Source organism: Gouania willdenowi, chromosome 5, assembly GCF_900634775.1.
Source record: "Gouania willdenowi chromosome 5, fGouWil2.1, whole genome shotgun sequence".
Taxonomy (NCBI): Eukaryota; Metazoa; Chordata; class Actinopteri; order Blenniiformes; family Gobiesocidae; genus Gouania; species Gouania willdenowi.
This window is the reverse complement of record NC_041048.1, coordinates 12,413,668-12,432,161: the sequence shown is the minus strand read 5'-3', so window position 1 is coordinate 12,432,161 and position 18,494 is coordinate 12,413,668. Positions and strand designations below refer to the sequence as shown.

Genomic DNA, 18,494 nt, shown 5'->3' with positions numbered 1-18,494 from the left:
AACATAAATTCAACTGAACTCACCACCACTTTATATTACACCGCTCAATCATACAAAAAGCTATTAGAGCTGACTCATTCGCCACAACTGTGTGATGCCATCATCTCAATATTAACTTAGATAGGGATATTTTCAGCAGAGTAATCTGTTTAAGGCAAGGCAAGGCAAGGCAAATGTATTTGTATAGCACATTTCATACACAAGGCAACTCAATGTGCTTTACATGATCAAAAAGTGCAACAGAAAACATTCAACAACTTAAGAATCAATAGGAACATTAAAATCAGCAGTAAAAACATTTAAAATCATCAACAAACACATTACATCAACAACAACATGACCAAAAATCTCCCTCTCAATCATAAGCAGTGTGAAAAAAGAGTGCCTTTAACTTTTATTTAAAAATGTTCACATTAGATGCTGACTTCAGCTCTGCTGGCAGTTTGTTCCACTTCTTTTGCAGCATAATAACTAAACGCAGCATCACCATGTTTACTGTGACTTGCTGGGTTCATACCTGACTAACATCTCACTGATGTATTCTGGACCAAACCCATTCACACATTTATACACCAGCAGCAGAACTTTAAAGTCTATTCTGAGGCTGACTGGGAGCCAGTGTAAAGACTTTAAAACTGGAGTAATGTGCTCTGACCTCTCTGTTCTGGTTAAGACCCGACCCGGCGTTCTGAACCAGCTGTAGCTGTTTGATGCTTTTGGGGGATTCCTGTCAGAAGACCATTACAATAGTCCAGTCTGCTGGAGATAAAAGCATGGACCAGTTTCTCCTGATCTTTCTGAGTCATTAAACCTTTCACTCTGGAGATGTTCTTTAGGTGGTAGAAGGCTGTTTTTGTGATAGATTTGATCTGACTTGTTGAATGTCAGATCTGAGTCAATCAGAGCACCAAGGTTTTTGACTTGGTTCAATCGAGACTCAAGATACTCGCTGATAGCAGTCCTTTTTTCCTTGTTACCAAAGACAATCACCTCCATCTTGTCATGATTTATTTGAAGGAAGTTTTCACTCTTCCAGCAGTTTACTTTTTCTAAGCAGTCACACAACACCTCAATGGGACCATAGTCATCTGGGTTCAGTGATAGATATAGTTGTGTCATTTGCATCGCTCTGATATTCAACCTTACAGTTCTGTAAATTTTGTCCTAGAGGAAGCATATAAAGGCTTAACAGAAAGAGTCCAAGAACAGATCCCTGAGGAACCCCACAGGACATTGGTAATCTCTCTGATTCAAAGTTTCCTTACAAAATACTTTCGCTCCTCCAAGTATGACTTAAACTATTGCATTACTATTCCATTTAGTACAACCCACGTTTGGAATCTGTGCAACAAAATTATATGGTCCACAGTGTCAATTGCAGCACTTAGATCCAATAGAATGAGAACAGATACTTTTTCTGAATCAGTGTTCAACCTTATGTCATTGATCACTTTGATAAGAGCAGTTTCAGTGCTGTGATGAGAACAAAAGCCTGACTTAAATGTATCAAATATTTTGTTGAAGATTAAGAATTGACTCAGTTGGTTGAAGACCACCTTCTCATTGATCTTGACCATGAATGGAAGGTTGCTGATTGGTCTATAGTTAGAGGCATCCAGTGTTCTCTTTTTAACAGAGGTTTCACAGCAGCTACTTTCATTGATTTTGATACGGTGCCTGACTGGAATGAGCAGTTAATTATCTGACACAAATCACAGACAATTGACTTTACAACAGTTTTAAAGAAGTTTGAGGGTATTGTGTCAAGGCAAGATGTTGATGGATTCAGCTGATGAACAGTTTCTTCTATTGTTTTTTCACTGTAATAAACTAACATTTAGTTGACTCATCCCTCAGTGGTTGAAGCTGTTCAAGCTTTTTGTTATTTTGCTGGTTTGTTCTGATGTTTGACCTTATTGGTTGTATTTTTTCATTGAAATATACAGCAAATTCATTGCATTTTCCAGTTGACAGTAATTCAGGAACTGTCTGATCTGGTTGTGAGCTTTTCAATTACAGAAAACAATGTGCAAGAGCTGTTGATGTTTTTAGCAAGAATTTCAGAAAAGAATTGCTGCCTCACTTTGAACAAGCCTTCATTGAATTTACACAGACTTATTTTGTACAGTTCTAGATAAAATTGGAGTTTTGTTGATCTCCATTTAGGCTCAGCTCTTCTACAATCAGATTTCAAATTCTGCATTATCTCAGTCCTCCTCCAAGGTGTTTTCTGTGTGTTTGGTTTTCTCTTAGTTTTGATTGGAGCCACCACATCTTTGACATTACAGACTTATGCATTAAACACATCCAAGAGATTAAGTGTCATCGCTATGGCTTCCATAAACTAAGTACGTGTTGTCATTTTTTAACCTTTTCTTTAAACACACTAAAGTAGGGGGAACAGATGTTACAGTCTCTAAATCAAAAAAGACTCAGAAATGATCTAAGAGAGCTAAGGCTCTTACATCAACAGCAGAGATATCAACACCTTTAAAGATAATCAAATCCAAAGTGTGACTTTGAGTGTGTGTCGGACCAGTCACATATTGTATAAGACCAAAGGTCTCCATTAAAGCATAGAGTTATTTGGCAGTGTTGTCCATGTTATTATCCACATGAATATTAAAGTCACCTGTTATTATTAAAAAGTTGTATTCAGTGCATACAACTGACAGCAGTTCAGCAAACTCCTCCATGAATTCTTCAGTATATTTTGGGGGTCTATAAATGACTAAAAACAGAACTCTTAAATCACCCTTCAGTAAGAATGACATATATTCAAAGGAGATAAAATCACCAAATGCTATTTCTTTCCTGCAAGTACGACGCTTATTGAAACAAATAAAGTTTTGTGGGGCACTTTCATTGAGAATAGTATTACTGATACCATCATTTAACCATGTTTCATTAAAAAGTAAATAGTCCTAGTGATGTGTCAAAATAATATCATTTATTACCAGCGATTTGTTAACAAGAGATCCAGCGTTAAGAAGAGCTAATTTTATTGGAGAAACTGGTGGACTCTTTAGATGATATGTTATAGTAATAAAATTATTATCTTTATTAAGCTTTTTGTTTCTCTTTAATTTAATTATTTTACCTGTCACCACAGGAATTAAAGAAGCTGCATTAACTCCATAAGACCCTGACTTTTTCTGGTTGTTCCTACAAATAGTGGTATTGCAGTCCGGACCCAGCACACATCAGACAGATGTAGCTCTAAGTTGAACAAAGCTGGTTGTTTGAATCATGCTCTTATCAGTCTGAGGATAAGAGTGATCCTGGGCCTGGTATCGTCGAGGAGGTATTGGTGGTGCTGATTGGTTCTTTAGGGGAGAGAAGATGGGACCATGGTGGGGTAAAGGGTGGGGTGTCAGTCTTGTGCCCGCAAGAACCGTTCATCTGGGCAGTTAAATCCAAAAAGTGAGGTTTGGATTTAGGTGAACTATAGAGTCAAATAGGATGGATGGATGGTAATAAAGAGTGAAGACAAGTACATTTTATAAAATATATTCATTTATTAATTTTTAAAATTTTAATTATCAAAATAAAACTTGATTCACAATCACATCATTGCAGCATACATTGAATTGACTTGTACCAAATAATTTCTTTGCACATAATGTGGAATATAATCTCATATATATATATATATATATATATATATATATATATATATATATATATATATATATATATATATATATATATAATTAAGAGTTTAACCTAAAACAGAGATTCCATTTTTGCTCTCTTTAAACCAGTTACAGTATAATGAATCCCTGCAAGTAAAGACAGTACAACACATTCAAACACAACTCAGAGAAAGGAAATTAAAGATCACTTTTTAGGCCTGTTTACATTTTAATGTGTGCCCACCTGAGTGAAAAGTACAGTAATAGACCCAAATAGAGTAAAGTTGTTGTTTCTAAAATACAGTAATTAGAGATAAAGTGCTCAGCACATATGTTACACCGGCACTTCAGCGTCACAGGAAAAAAAACACAAAAAAAGGAGCATTTTAGTAACACAATCAGAGAGGGCATGCATGTGTTTGAAACCAGTTTGCAGAAAAAAAAGGAAAGTGATTTTAAAATTCACCCTATTTTAACAAAGCTCTGCTATCCTTAACATGTATATTATGACAAAACATGTAACTATTGCACCAAAAACAGACTATTATACAAAATATTTGTTTAAAAAGAGTGGAATTAACAGCATAACATAGAGGGAATGTTTTGTCAGAATATTTAATCACACATCCAAAGCTAAAATGTGCAGACACGTCATCTTTATAACACATCATCAAATATTCTCATTCTGTTGTTTGTTGCCCCGGGGGTGTTTCTCCTCCATTTCCCATTATTAATATTTTACTTAAAACAAAGTAAATCCTAAACCACAGACCACTAACTGTGGATCAGGATGAGGAAGCTACAGATGGCATACAGAGAAAAAAAATCTAATTTTATCTCCTGTCTGAAAAACTTTCGACTTTTGGATCTATAACCATGAACGTGCCACTGAACACATAATGACCCATCTACCTTAAAGGCCTTCACTTTCCCTGACACTAATGCAATAGCTAAATGTTTGCGGCTGAAAAATGACCTTGGGTTTGTATGCAGATAGCTGCGTTTACCCAACCGACCGGCTGACTTCGGTAAATAATACAGTGGAGATGATGGTTAAACAAACTTTACCCAAACATTACAAAAAACTCTAAAGAGAGAAATTCGGGCAGAGTTAAGCTGCTAAACATGTGAGTCCTGCTTTGTTTGATGACAGTACAATGTGTTCGGAAAAGGGAAACATTAAAGCACAAAAGACAAGGATCACTAATGTTCCTTGTTGCATCCCAATATGGGACTTAATAAAGCATTTATGTTATCAGGAAGAAATTGAAACCCTAGTTGAAAGAAACCCTCGTGAATAACTTTTCACTAAACCGGGATGAGATACAGAGCTACATAGCAAGTGTGCAAAGCTTGTTTAGATTAAATGAACCATAAGCTAAAATTGCATAACACTAATTGGGGATCTTAGATTACAGATATTCTCTGTCCTTTATGTGCATCCACAGGACTCAACAGTCATGTCGGGGACGTCTGTTTTGACGATGCTGTGCTGAGAGTTAAAGTACACCATGGACAGCGGTTGGCGCTCCGTTGGAATGCAGCACGACGTCGTTGCCGTGTTGATGCCGTTAACTTTCAGCTGGCTGAAGACGGTGGCATGGAACGACGACGCTATTCCTGGAGACCCAGACAGATGCTGAGGACACTGGCCCATGCAGTAGTTCATATGGTAGCCCTCAGGCGCAATGATCCACTCGTCCCATTGGATATCCTTGAATTTAATGTAGAAGTCTCTCTTGCAGCACAGAGTCACATGGTCGCCACATCGCAACGACCGCTTCCGAATAGAGTGTTTAGGGTGGTTGTCACGGAGACGCACTTGTGCCACCATAAAGGGCTGGTACGTGGAGTCAGAAGGCCCGTCGAGAGAGCAAAGATTCTTCCCTTCTTCTTCACAGATGACCTCCAGCCGCAGACGTTTTTGGCCACCGTCCAAGAAGGTCTGCAGGGTGTTTCTGATGGGGAACGTGTGCCAGTTGTTCTCCTGCACTTCCAGCATCTTTTCCATCACCAATGTCCGATTGGAGTCTGATGTTCCACCCTCCACTGACAGGAAGACACGAGCCCGGAGTCTGGAGTCCCGGCGAGGGTTCCCAGAGGAGCGGGCGTGGATCCACAGAGAAGATTGGAGGACCTGGATACTCTGTCCGCGTTCCTGTAGAAACTGGAAGGTAAGGCTGAGGCTGGCCTTATCACCTGTCTCTGCTTCATCTAAAAACCAAAAAAAAAAAGACAGTTAAAATCATGTTTAGTAAAAACAAAAAAAGAGAGAGAGTTTTTCTAGTGCGAGATAAAAATTTTGGGAAGGAAAACTGTGATCTGGTGTGAGCAAAATGCTCATCTATTTTGGTTTATTAAGGTTTCATAATTGGTTTATAGCATTGGGTAAGATCATACCTTGAAGGCATATGTAAATCATATGTGAAAAAGAGTCCAAAAAATGTATTTTGACACCAATTAAGTAAAAACACAACTTTAAAGCCAGCAGGTACTAAAACAAACAAAGAAACTTTGACTATGGAAATAAGAGAGAAATTAAGAAATGCAGGATTGTTGTGTCTCCATCTCTTCTTAATAGTTTTTATGTTATGATCTTTTCCCCCACAACAGTGTTAAAATAAATGAAATGTTATGCAAACTGCTTTTAAAGTTCTGCTTTTCCACAAAGTTGAAAAACCCCAATTATAATAACTTTAACGGTGATTATTTGACCCTAAGAAGAATAGTTTATATCTCCTGCGTCTGCTGAGCACTCAGCACAAATGCACAATTTAGTATTTTCCCATTGTTCCCAGAGGGATGGCTGTTGATGGTGTGCATCCAATCAAGTTAAAACCATACTGTGCTAAGCAGGCTTCTCTGTGCTGTGTCACTAAGGTTAGAGCCGGGGGTCCTGATATCAGGGATTGACCTACCTTTACTTTACAAACATGAGACTGCCAATGAATTTTAAGAAGTTAGTTAAATTGAAAGGCTTTCTAAATCCTTAAACCTTTACAAAATTGTAAATCTGAAAGAGTTAACTTTACTGTCTATAATGCTTTCCATTATATTGCAAAACTCAATAATTTACTCTAACGTATATTTTTTAGTTATAAAACTGCAAAAACCTAAATCTATTCCCAAATCAGTTGGTATAAAGCTAGTTTTACGCACAGAAAAAAAGAACTGCACGTGCACCAGTGTTTCGTTAGGTGGAAGGTGACCACACATATATGTCAAGTAAAAATGATAACTTACTTGTATCTGCAAAGCTGACTATTTCATAACCTTGGTCTTTGGCTGGTAAGTTGTTTTCTAGGTGGATGGTACCATCCTGCCTGACGCTCCCAGAGTGCAATTTACGCAGGGCAGTGAGGAGTGCCGCCCGTGGCACCGTCTGAGTGATATTTGGTCTTTCTTTCAGGTGCAGCTTCTCCAAAAGTTGCTGCTTGGCAAACTCTGTCATCAGTCTCTCCTCTGTGGCTTTGTCCGTGGTTGGAAACCCGCAGGACGCACAGCCCGGGGAGCCACTGACCCAGAGACCCTTCAGCAGTGAAGGTGCCACAAGTAGAAACGCGGAGAATATAGCTAGAGTCATCTTCAGTTCAACAAAATGCACAAAATGTTTAGATTAGAAGTGCCAAAGTCTCCAAAAATGCCCTTTTTTCAAAGTTATACAGTGTTTAAGGAATGTTCCAGAGGTCCTGTCTGGAGGTAGAGTAGAAAACGGAGTGGTGTTTCACTCTGCTGATGGAGAAAGATATCTGGGGTAATCCACAAAAACTGGTGACACGTTGGAGAGATGCACCAATGAGCGCATCAGGGCACAGTGGAAATTACTGGCATCGTACCTGTCTGTCTTCTCCTTGAACTCACGCTGACAGAACACGCAGTCACATGCTATCTACTGATTCACCAGCTTCCCCACAACTCATAACCACACGAAAAATAGTACCAGTGAAACACCCTCTACCCCATTTGAGTTAAATGTCCATTACGCACGACTGATCAGGTCGTGCGTAAAACGCAACAGGTGGGTTTCTGCTCCCCTTTCCTTTGTCAATAAAGCGAGATAACCATGCTTCCTAGCGAATCAAATGTAACGTCAAGTGAACTTTTAAGTATTTACAAAACAAGCACGACTATCCACCACTAAAACCAGTGAATTTTACGAGTTCAAATTAGCTGCCAAAAAAGCGCTCGGGGCTGCGAGGCTTGGATCATCACGCGGCATGTGGAACAGGCTGCGTCATGTTTGTTGCACGGTGGCTCCATAAATCACACGGCACGGTGAGGTGTGAGAGAACAAGATAAAGCACTTCGTCAAGTGTCGTTGCCCTGACAAGTTGGATTCGTCAGGACCTCACTTATTGACGTTTTAAGACCCAAAGGCCAAACGGAACATAGCGTCACAGGTTTAGCGACGCAAGTTGGAAAAAAAGTGTCAATAATCCTGACACAGCGCCATAAAACGAGGGCGACACAACATGAGAACCGTTGTTAAAAAGTCAATTGTGATATTATGCCATTTTGTAGCATTATTACAAAGAAATTCAATCACTTGGGGAAAAAAAAAACCACAAAGCTTTTCAAACCTAAATACCTCAAACCTAACAAAAGTCATCAGTTTTAGTGCCTCATTAATCTTCATGTAACCCAGTAACAGTGCACCTCTTTTTTTCTTTTCTTGTTTTGCTTACCTTCAGGCTCTGTAAATTATTATTATTTTTTTTTTTTTTGTCACGACCCAAGAAGACTTGCCTGCCCACGTGTGGGAAATAAACGAAACTGCATCCCAAAGGCAACCCAGAGAAAACATCTAACACAAAACTAACAAAGAGCATGAGTGTGTATTATTTAAAGGTAAAGATAAAAAAAAGAAAACACTTATCCAATGTTAGATCAAGATGTTATTTCATTAGGATGACCTTTTTTTCATCATCAACACCAACAACAGATAGTAAACTATTAAAGTCAAGCTTTCTTTTGACCTTTTATTGAACAAGGCTCTCCAATGTTAAAGGGGTTTTAAAGTTTCCTTCTTTCTTACACAAGTGTACCTTCATATTTTGAATTTCACAGTTTAAATCTTTATACATTTAAGGACTTTACCTGATAATCTAAACGTTGGCTCCATTTGCGTCTCTGTAAAGTTTTGGTCTGCTGGTTTGGTGTTGGATCATTTTCCTGGTTGCAAAAATATTATGTGAAAATTAAAGTTGACCTCCAGTACAGTATGATGGCGCATAAAAGCGAAGATACAGTCACTTACACAGAAAAGTGTATTTTGAACTGGCAAATTTGACATCAAATAATTTCTAGTTTGATATGACAACGATGCAGATTGAATGATTTCATCGGTAATATTAACATGTATTTGATGGTCATTTTAAATAGATTTTAGTTATTTATAAACAACCATGTTTCCGTCAACATTATTAATCTGGAAATGCCTCAAAATGTAATTTCTGAGTGTTGTTACAAATAAATTCCTTTGTCAGTAAAGGGAGGAATGTGGAGGTGGTTTAGAAGAAATTCAAGGAGAAGGAGGAGGGGTCAGGTGTAAGGTGCAAGGTAAAAGTAAATAAAATGCAACAAAATGACCACAGAGATGGGCGAATAAATTACTTTGTATACCTGCTGCATTCATGCTGATATACACATTTTCAACACAGTATAAAATAAGTTATAACATATTTGGTGGTTTTACATTGCATCAGTGCTGTAACTATTCCTATTGAATTTTCAGTAATAATTTCTATATTTTTACTTTACTTAACTTATTCAAAACAGGCAAAAAAATATCCAAGACTAACAGTTGCCAGGTTATAAGTATATACACTGGTGAATGAAATACTGAACCCTGGTGGATAATCTGTACACTGCATATGTCTAATAATAATAATAATTATATATATATATATATATATATATATATAAAATGTCGATGTATCGCCCAATTATAAAACAGCCTAAATAAAAACATAAATGTGTATATGAAGCACGTGTGTTTATTTAATATACGTACAGTTCATATACAAGTCAACACGTTACATATTTATTGTTAATTTCACATTGCTTGTCTTTAAGTTAGACATTAACATTTTATTTTCATTATGTATTTTTCTTATAATTTCTCATGCTCACTCATGTGGTTCTCTGGTATTCACTAATAACTTATTAAACACATTTATTACAGACTTTACATTATTTAACACTTTTTTAAAGCAGTGTATATTTGTGGTGCTTGTGATTGGCTGATTTTTCATGGTGACTTATGTTATTCCTTCCGCTGTGGTAGACGCTAAAATCTCAGTTATTAATCTAACGGAACGTGTAACTGTGTCACATCCTGCTGCTCTTTAGGAAGGTAAACTCTGTCACATTTCACTAGTATTTACTCCAGTTCTATGTTTTTTTCACCGGAACGTCTTAATTCATCTCTTTTCTGAGTTGTTTCCGGGTTTGTTGCCGCTGTCGGCACTAATCTCGCGAGAACTGCCACCCAGGCCATTTCAGTTGCCAGTTCTCGCGAGGCTAATGACGGCGTTCAGTTTAACAAGGCATCTTTTAATCATTACTACATTAAAATACAGGATATTTACGGGAAAATCATAATACGGGAAGATGGCGGGAAAGTCGGGTAAGATACGGGAGTTTCCCGGCCAAAACAGGATACTTGACAGGTATGCGTCCCAGTGTTCAAACACTCCTTAGGTAGGGAGGGAGGGTAATCAGGAAGATGGGCTTCACCTGTGACTCCACACATTCTCAATGCTGCGTAAAACTATCAAACATCAATTTATTTTTGTAAATGTTTAAAATGCTTTGCACAGTTTGCATTGAATGAAGGTAAGTGAAACAAAGTATTTTGTTCTATACCCAATATTTAGCAATTTCATTGTTTCTTTGACTGTTTGCCTTCAGTGTAAGAAATATTAGCATGATTTAAATGTACACAAAACACAAAAGTGAGTTACTAATGTACATCTTCCAATAAAAATCAATCTGCTGTTAGCAAGTTTTTATGAAGTGTTGTTGGAAAACTAAAGGCATCACCACCACTATGGCCATTTATATTTATATCTTCAATGCACCAAATTCTGTCAAACCAGGTGGCATTTATTCTCCATTCTTACAATACTGGATTTTTTTAAAGTGTGAGTTTATCCCATTTATAATTGTAAAATGATATACCAAACCCAACCAAAAACAGTTTTACAGACACTGTCATCGAGTGATTTTAAAGTGTCTTTATTACATCTTGTTTTACATTTTTATGCTTATTACACTTCTTTGTTTTTTGCTGATATGGATGCATAATCATATTAAATTGGGGTTAGAACTGTAACTAAGACATTGCTGTTGCTTGTTGTTTTTATGTCTAATTTTAAAGTTCCACACTGTTAATTGAACAGATATTTTTTCTTCTACGGTGCAGTCAATAAATATGTAGGACACGTCTCTGTCTTCTCTGTCCTTTGATGTTTCTTGTCTTTTTTCAAACGTTTACCACTGAAGCCATTACAAAGAACCACTTGACATATATCTTTATGAAAACCGGGCTCCATCCATGTGTGCAACAGAACAGAATGAGTATGGCAAACATATAGCTACGTAGCCCAAAAGTTGCTTGGACCAGGACATGAGTTACAGTGTAAAACTGCCAGTTTTCCATCAAAATAATATCGCTATAATAACTAATTAATTGTAAATAAATAAATAAAAACATGCAGGCCAGAGTGGATGGTTGATTGTAAACCTATACGCATGTCATCACATTTGGCCAACCTTGACGTCCCTTGCATCCTGTAGTATTATTTGCTTTTATTGGGAGAACATGCAAAGTCAACACAGAACATTTAAAGTTCATTTTATTTCACTTTTTCCCCCATTTATTTATTTAGCACACATTAAAGAAGAAACAATATTAAAGATGCAAGGAGGGAACGAAGCCCAAAGGGTATAAAAGTTCCACCCCTTTCAATAAACCTATGCATATTAAAATAAAGGCTGACAAATAAACACAAAATGCACTATTAATCTTTAATATATATAAGGGGAAATAATATATGGACAAAGTACACAAAAATCAACATCAAAAGACAATGAAAATATTGAACACAATGTTAATTGAAAATCAAAAAAGACGTACAAAATTAAAACATGTATAAAGTTTAAACCTATATTCTGTTAGCTAATTTTCACTACTCATACTCCCATTGAAATAAAATGGGTTTATTTTAAGTTGATAAATGGATCAGAATCAGGATCAGAATGACTTTGTCATTACACAAGGAGACTATTTGGCTTCACCTTAAAATGCACACAGCTAAACAACAGAAGAAGAATATACTGTAAATAGTCTGGGCTTAGTATGATAGGAGTTATTTACAGGTAGCAGTGTAGTAATGAATCGATATTGCAGAAAATAATAAATATTTGCACAGTATGAAATGTAGAGTATTGAAAAGAAGAAAATATAAACATTGCACAGTATGAAATGTAAAGCTATTGCAGTAATATGAAATATAATTACTGCACAGTATGAAGTAAAAATTATAACAGAAATATAAAATATAAATGTTACACAGTATGAAGTAAAGCTATGGCAGAAATGTAAATATTTCAAAGTATGAGGTAGACTATTGCAGAAGTACACACACACACACACACACATATATATATTAATATTGCACAGCACAAAGTGTAAACAGAGTAGAAAGATAGATACAAATAGATAGATAGATAGATGGATAGATAAAGACAAATAGATAAATAGATAGATAGATAGATAGATAGAGACAAATAGATAGATAGATACAAATAGATAGATAGATAAAGACAAATAGATAAATAGATATACAGATAGATACAAATAGATAGATACAAATAGATAGATAGATAAAGACAAATAGATAAATAGATAGACAGATAGATAGATAGATAGATAGATAGATAGATAGATAGATAGATAGATAGATACAAATAGATAGATACAAATAGATAGATAGATAGATAGATAGATAAAGACAAATAGATAAATAGATAGACAGATAGATAGATAGATAGATAGATAGATACAAATAAATAGATATCCCTGTAACAGGTGGTCATGGTTATCCGTAAATACTATGTTTGTTTCTTTACGCCACAGTTTCCAGGATACCAGGTTTAAAATGACACTTTTGATCTAAAGTTTGTCAATAGACGAAACTCTGCCACATGTCTAAAAATGAATGAAAGTATTTGAATGATTTGAACAAAGCCAAGCGTGTACACTTGTAAGTGTGTGTGTGTGTGTGTGTGTGTGTGTGTGTGTGCGTGTGCGCGTGTGTGTGTGTGTGTGTGCGTGTGTGTGTGTCTAGTACATCCATGCATGTCATTTTGAGCAGAGTAACACTTGATGATGCGCACACAAGTTGACGGTATACCGTGAACGTCTCACTGCGATCGTAAAATACGCCACTGACGTAAAGTATCGGCGAGAGGAGAAAAAGTGACGCTGACACTCTCTCACACGCCGTAGCTGAAAGGGAGCGATGTCCTCGTTTAGTTTGACACGGTTTGTTTTTTTAGTTGTTGTCTTGTTGTGAGTCGACGCTGTTATTTTGTCACTGGGCTGAGTTTTCGTGGCTCTGCGGTTGTTCTCCGTCCCTCAGTGCGGCGGCTCTGCCTCTCACGGCGCTGTTTTGACAGTCGGGGTCGAAGAAAACCAACACCATTACAGACACTGGTAAGTCATTTGTAAAGCTTAGCTCTACCAACCCACTGGTAGTGCCTTTATTTGACACAGCACTGCTGCTACCAGGGTAGGAATAGGTCGGTCTCCATATAAACAAACGCTAGGCTAGTGTGTGACAAAGGGTTAAAACAAACACCGGGTTTTATGAAAGGTTGTGAGCTGGTGTAAGGGCAAGCTAGCAAGCTAACATAAGCTAGGTGGTTAGTTGTTGTGGATGGCTAATTATACTAAGATTGAAGTCAGCCTGACATTGGTGGTGGGTTTCTAATCAGATGTCAGTCAGTCTTCAGGCACATTAGATTAGATAGACTTTTAATGACGCCTTTTTTAATTTATTATTAAAGTGCAGTAAACCCATCTCAGCTTTTGGAGTCTTTTTGTGAAAAGCAAAATTAAAAATAATAATTTAATAATAAAATAAGTAGCAGACTTGAGTTTTCTATTGAAATGATATGAAAGTTGCGTTTGTTATTCATGAAATTAGCAATTGGCCCTTTGACCTGCTAAATGAGGACTTCATTTTCCTAAAAAAGTTGTTTGTATTGTTATCAAACATGTTTTGCACATGCACCTGAAACTGGAGTACTCCTACTTTGGGAAACCGAACATAATAAAACAAATTAAAATGTATTGCCATATAGAGCTAACTATTTGTTGCCCTATCTGTTTTTTTCCACCTGTTTGTCCAACAAGCAGAAAAAGCACACTTTCCTAGGTGTTTTGTTTATCAAAATGATACAACTATTTTTCAAGGCATGGTCCAATCCTACTTGATACATATTTCATACACATTGACACTTGATATGCTTTAGACACACTTCAGAGTTATTAGTTAATTTAATGTAAATGGTGTAGCATCAAAAAGTTGAGATGGCGACTCAAGTCAACCTAATCTTAATATTTAACATAATTTAAAAACCTTATTAGCACAACAGATTAATTATTTTGTGAACTTAGATGTAAAAATGTATCATGAAGTGACATATATTTAGTTCAAAGATGAGCAATATTTGTGTGACGGTAAAACAGGTTAATCTTAATTCAGCCTCTGTCTGACGAGTGTGAGGCCAACTTCGTCGTCGCTACTTATCGGAGGAAGGCAGCTAATGCTGGGAGCTAGCTATTGTTAGCCTGTGGGCAGGCTAATATTGCCAGTCAGCTGCACGGCCACGACTTTTAGTCCGCACTGCCATCTGTGCTCCACAGACACTACCTGGAGGCTTCTTCACACGCACCCAAGGGCCAGCTAGTGAACTGGTAAGCGTCCTAACGCGGAGATAGTTTGACTAGAGATGAGCTGCTCCATCTGCTGACTGATACACACCGTAGAGTCATGCACCATCTTTAAAGTCCGCCTTCTCCACGCCACACTCGAGATGGCCATGTTAACACTTCTCCTCCAGCTCCGTGAGACCACCGTCAAACAGTCTGTATGTGTTGGATTGATTCTAAATCTAAAACCAACGGATGAGACAATGTTTACAGTCGTTTATTGACTGGTGACTGTATGTATTTGTAGTTTTTTAATGGCAGTGTAACCAATGTTTACCCATGGTCTCACAGCACAAGGCTTAAGTTGGACAGTCAATTGTTAATGAAGAGCTAGACTGGGTAACAATGACTAGATGACAGTAGTGTGAGAGTGAGTAAACTTTTTTTTTTTTTTTTTTTTTTTATGTTGATGTAGATGTATCTTAATAGTGGGAAATATGCCTTCTATAGCATTCCTGTCTATTAGAGGTGTGTATTGCCTGGCATCTGGCGATATGATTCATATCACGATACATAGGCCACGATACGATACAATATATCTCTATAACATACAATCTGCCTGTGGCTTTTAAACCAACTTTGGCTTTAGTGCAACATTTATTTAGTGCAACTTAACTGAGGTGTATGCCTCGACCAACAAATAAATGCAGAAAGTTAGTACTTTCTTTTTAGATTTTATTTAAAAAAAAAAAAAAAAAGAAGAAAAAAACACAAACTGGTCAACATGCCCAGGTTTTATCGCACTTCTTTGTGCAGTTACAATGTCTCCTGCAGTGGAAAAGTCTTTCCTGGTTAACTAAAGATTAAAAAATAAATAAAAAATTGGTATGAATGCATTAAGAATTGATCCGAGAATCGCACAAATTAATATTGCAATATATTGCAGAATCTGTCTACATTGACTACATGCACACAAAACTGCTTTACTAAATTTAATCATCAAACAAAAAGGAAAGGACACCAAAACACAAATGAAAACAAAGATGGACTAAAAAGAGCACTCAGAGAGCACAAACCTCCGCCAAGCACCTAATATCGTCTTTGACAAATATTGGCAGTTATTTACAGTAGATCAGTGATCCTGAACATGCTTCAATGATCATTCACACTTTAAAGGCTTGGAAGAAATTTCTATTCCCAAAAATACCAAAATAGTAATTTGAAATTTATGGGCATTGGGCACCCCCATTTTTTATTTATTTTTTTTAAATCGTAATGAAAAGCGCACTTGTGGGGTAATCGAGCAACCCACCAGACATAACTGAGTCAAATTTAATATAGATTGGTCAATCAGGAACCGTAATATGAAATTTCGCTTACGATGAGAGAGAGGTTTTTTATTTTTAAAACTGATTCACAATCAATATATTGATCTGGATCCCCTCCAAAATACAATGAAGTCTTCCGTGGCATAATCTCTATCTTTGGTTAAAAAATTTAAAAATCCATGAAGTAGTTTTGATGTAATGCTGCTCACAGGCAAACAAACCAATAAATAAACGCCAGTGAAATTATGACTTCCTTGGTGGAGGCAATGATAATATCAATGCTTTATATAGCAGAACTATTCAACTACACTTTGCTGTGGGCCATATTGTTGGAAGGCTATGGTTTGTGGGACGAACATTCCTGGTACAGTTGCTCTCGTAGTGAACTGACACAAAGCACCATTGCATTTTCAATATTTTTATTGAACTCTTTAAATTCTATAAACACAAGTTGGCTTTTTGGACAAGTAATAAAAAACACAAGCAGTTTCCAATTTGATTAAATAATAATCACAGCACCTGCTGGTTTAAAAAGTGCAAGAAATAAATCAACTGAAAAACATGACCAATTTCTGGCTTCATTACATTAAGTAACAGCACCTTCTGGCTTTTTGTGCAAGAAATGGAAAAAACAACAACAATGACATAACTAGCATCAGGTTTAACTTAAGAAAAACATAGCCACAAAAGGATGCACCTGTTGGCTTTTTGTGCAAGACATTTTAATTTATTTATTTTTTCTTAAAAAAAGGGCATAGTTACAAAATCACACACCTGCTAGCTCTATGTGCAAGCAATGATAAAAAAAACAACTGAAAAACATGACCAGCTTCCGGTTTAAATAATAGTATCAGCACATGCTGGCTTGTTGTACAAGTAATGGAAAATACAAGCAGCTTCAAGTTTAATTAAATTAATCACAGCACCTGCTGAAATTGAAGATTAAAATAAAAAGACTAGCTTCGTGTTCAATAACAAAAGTCACAAAGTCACACACCTGATGTTTTGTGCAAAAAATAATAATAAAGAGAAGCATAACCAGTTTCAGCTTTTGATAAAAATCAAAGTAACACTGCGTGCTGTAGCAGATACATTTTTAATGTGTATCTGCCTTTTGCACTAATGAGAGAAAATACACTTCCTTGACTGAGCTAGGACAGAAAGATGGCTAATAATAATAATAAACCTATTACCTGAGGGGTATTCCTTAAAGCGGGTTATGTTCAAACTCTGAGTATGTTCAGGCTCAAATGAGGGAAACTCTGAGTATCCCATTCCAAAAAGCGAGGTATGTTCTTCTCTTGAGTATGTTACCTGGGCAACATTGTCTGTGAACTAAACCTTTTTTGTGCAAACGGTAGTTTTCTTTCTAACATTGTGGATACAGATCATTAAGTGAAAGACACTGAGAGGTTGATCTGCATTAAAACATCTACTGACGTCTGTAGTAAAGTTCACTGAATACAAACCTGTGTATAATATAAAGGAGGAGATGATAATTTAAATAAATCCACTTTTAAGGCTTAATTGTTGTTTTATATTGTTATACAGTTAAATCTGTAGATCATACATCTTTGAAGTTATGATGGCGCAGTGAAGTGTGACGCTGCGCTTGCAAGTGACGAGTTGCGGGTTCGTGTCCCGCTTCAGTGTTTTTTTTATGACATTATTTAGGACGTTGAGATGACTCTGGTGACAATATTACATAAAAAATCAATATAAATGATGCGATATCAAGTGGCATTTACTGTCTTTATATCCAGTGTAACAGGAGGGCTCTCTATGCAGCCATCCTATGCAGCTGCCACGTCTCCTCAGACACATTTTATTTATATTATTCACCGCTCGTCACGTCACTGAAGCAATAAAGTGATGAAGTGACCAAAAAGTGTGACTAATTATGGGTGATTTAAGCCACTATAGTCACTGAAGACTGAACGCAACTTTTGAACAGGCTCATATTCATCAAACAACGGCTTATTTCACCCATTACGGTGAATAAATCACTATTTTCCGTTTGGTTGTCATGGCAGCTCGATTAAATCTCTGATCCATTGATGATGGCTTTTTGTCGCGTGTGTGCACGTAAGTAACCCAAGGTTTACATACCCAAGGTTGTTTAATGGAATCCGATACCCAGAGTTTCCCATCGCGGGGTATGTTGACCCAGAGTTTATGGATAGACTCAGAGTTTGTTAACCCGCCTTTATGGAATACCCCTCTGTTGTTTCACTTTATTGTCCGGTACCACCTCATTGACAGTGGCATTTATGCATTCTTTAACCATTTCCGCATCGGTAAATGACTGTTTCTTTTTTGTGAGTATCCATGCTACACGGAGAGAAGCTATGGTTGCCGTCTGTTGCAGTGTGCAAGTGCAGGAGAAGATCGCCGAGCTTTGTTGGTAGTTTAAAGCAAGTGTTTTCAGTTTTGTCTGCGGAGCATCTGAACCTGTTGGATAGTCGTCGTCAAAGACGGCGTGGATTGTCTTGAAGTGCCGTCAGACATTGTCTTCCTTATTCAATGAGCAGATGTAAAATAGCAGGCACATTGGATTTCCCTCCGCATTTGTTATTTGAGCATACTTAT

At 36.9% G+C, this 18,494-nt stretch overlaps 2 protein-coding genes across 13 annotated transcripts in view; one reads left to right on the top strand and one right to left on the bottom strand.

Annotated features, from left to right (window-relative positions):
* Positions 1-3,754: 3,754 nt before the first annotated feature.
* Positions 3,755-7,450, bottom strand: LOC114462970 (inhibin beta B chain). Its single transcript, XM_028446128.1, has 2 exons — positions 6,879-7,450; positions 3,755-5,849 (listed from the first exon to the last, which is right to left on the bottom strand). Exons 1-2 carry the CDS (start codon positions 7,216-7,218, stop codon positions 5,068-5,070), a joined length of 1,122 nt encoding a protein of 373 aa, XP_028301929.1. The 5' UTR covers positions 7,219-7,450; the 3' UTR covers positions 3,755-5,067.
* Positions 7,451-13,014: 5,564 nt separating this feature from the next.
* The window catches only part of r3hdm2 (R3H domain containing 2), a 59,593-nt gene continuing 54,113 nt past the window's right edge, over positions 13,015-18,494 (top strand). For 10 of the 12 annotated variants that reach the window (XM_028446127.1, XM_028446126.1, XM_028446119.1 and 7 more), the window contains exon 1: positions 13,015-13,356. The gene's annotated coding sequence lies outside the window, so the exon portion shown is untranslated. Of the gene's footprint in view, positions 13,357-14,502; positions 14,623-18,494 lie in introns of those variants that run through there. The other 2 variants (XM_028446117.1, XM_028446115.1) reach the window with 1 other exon arrangement.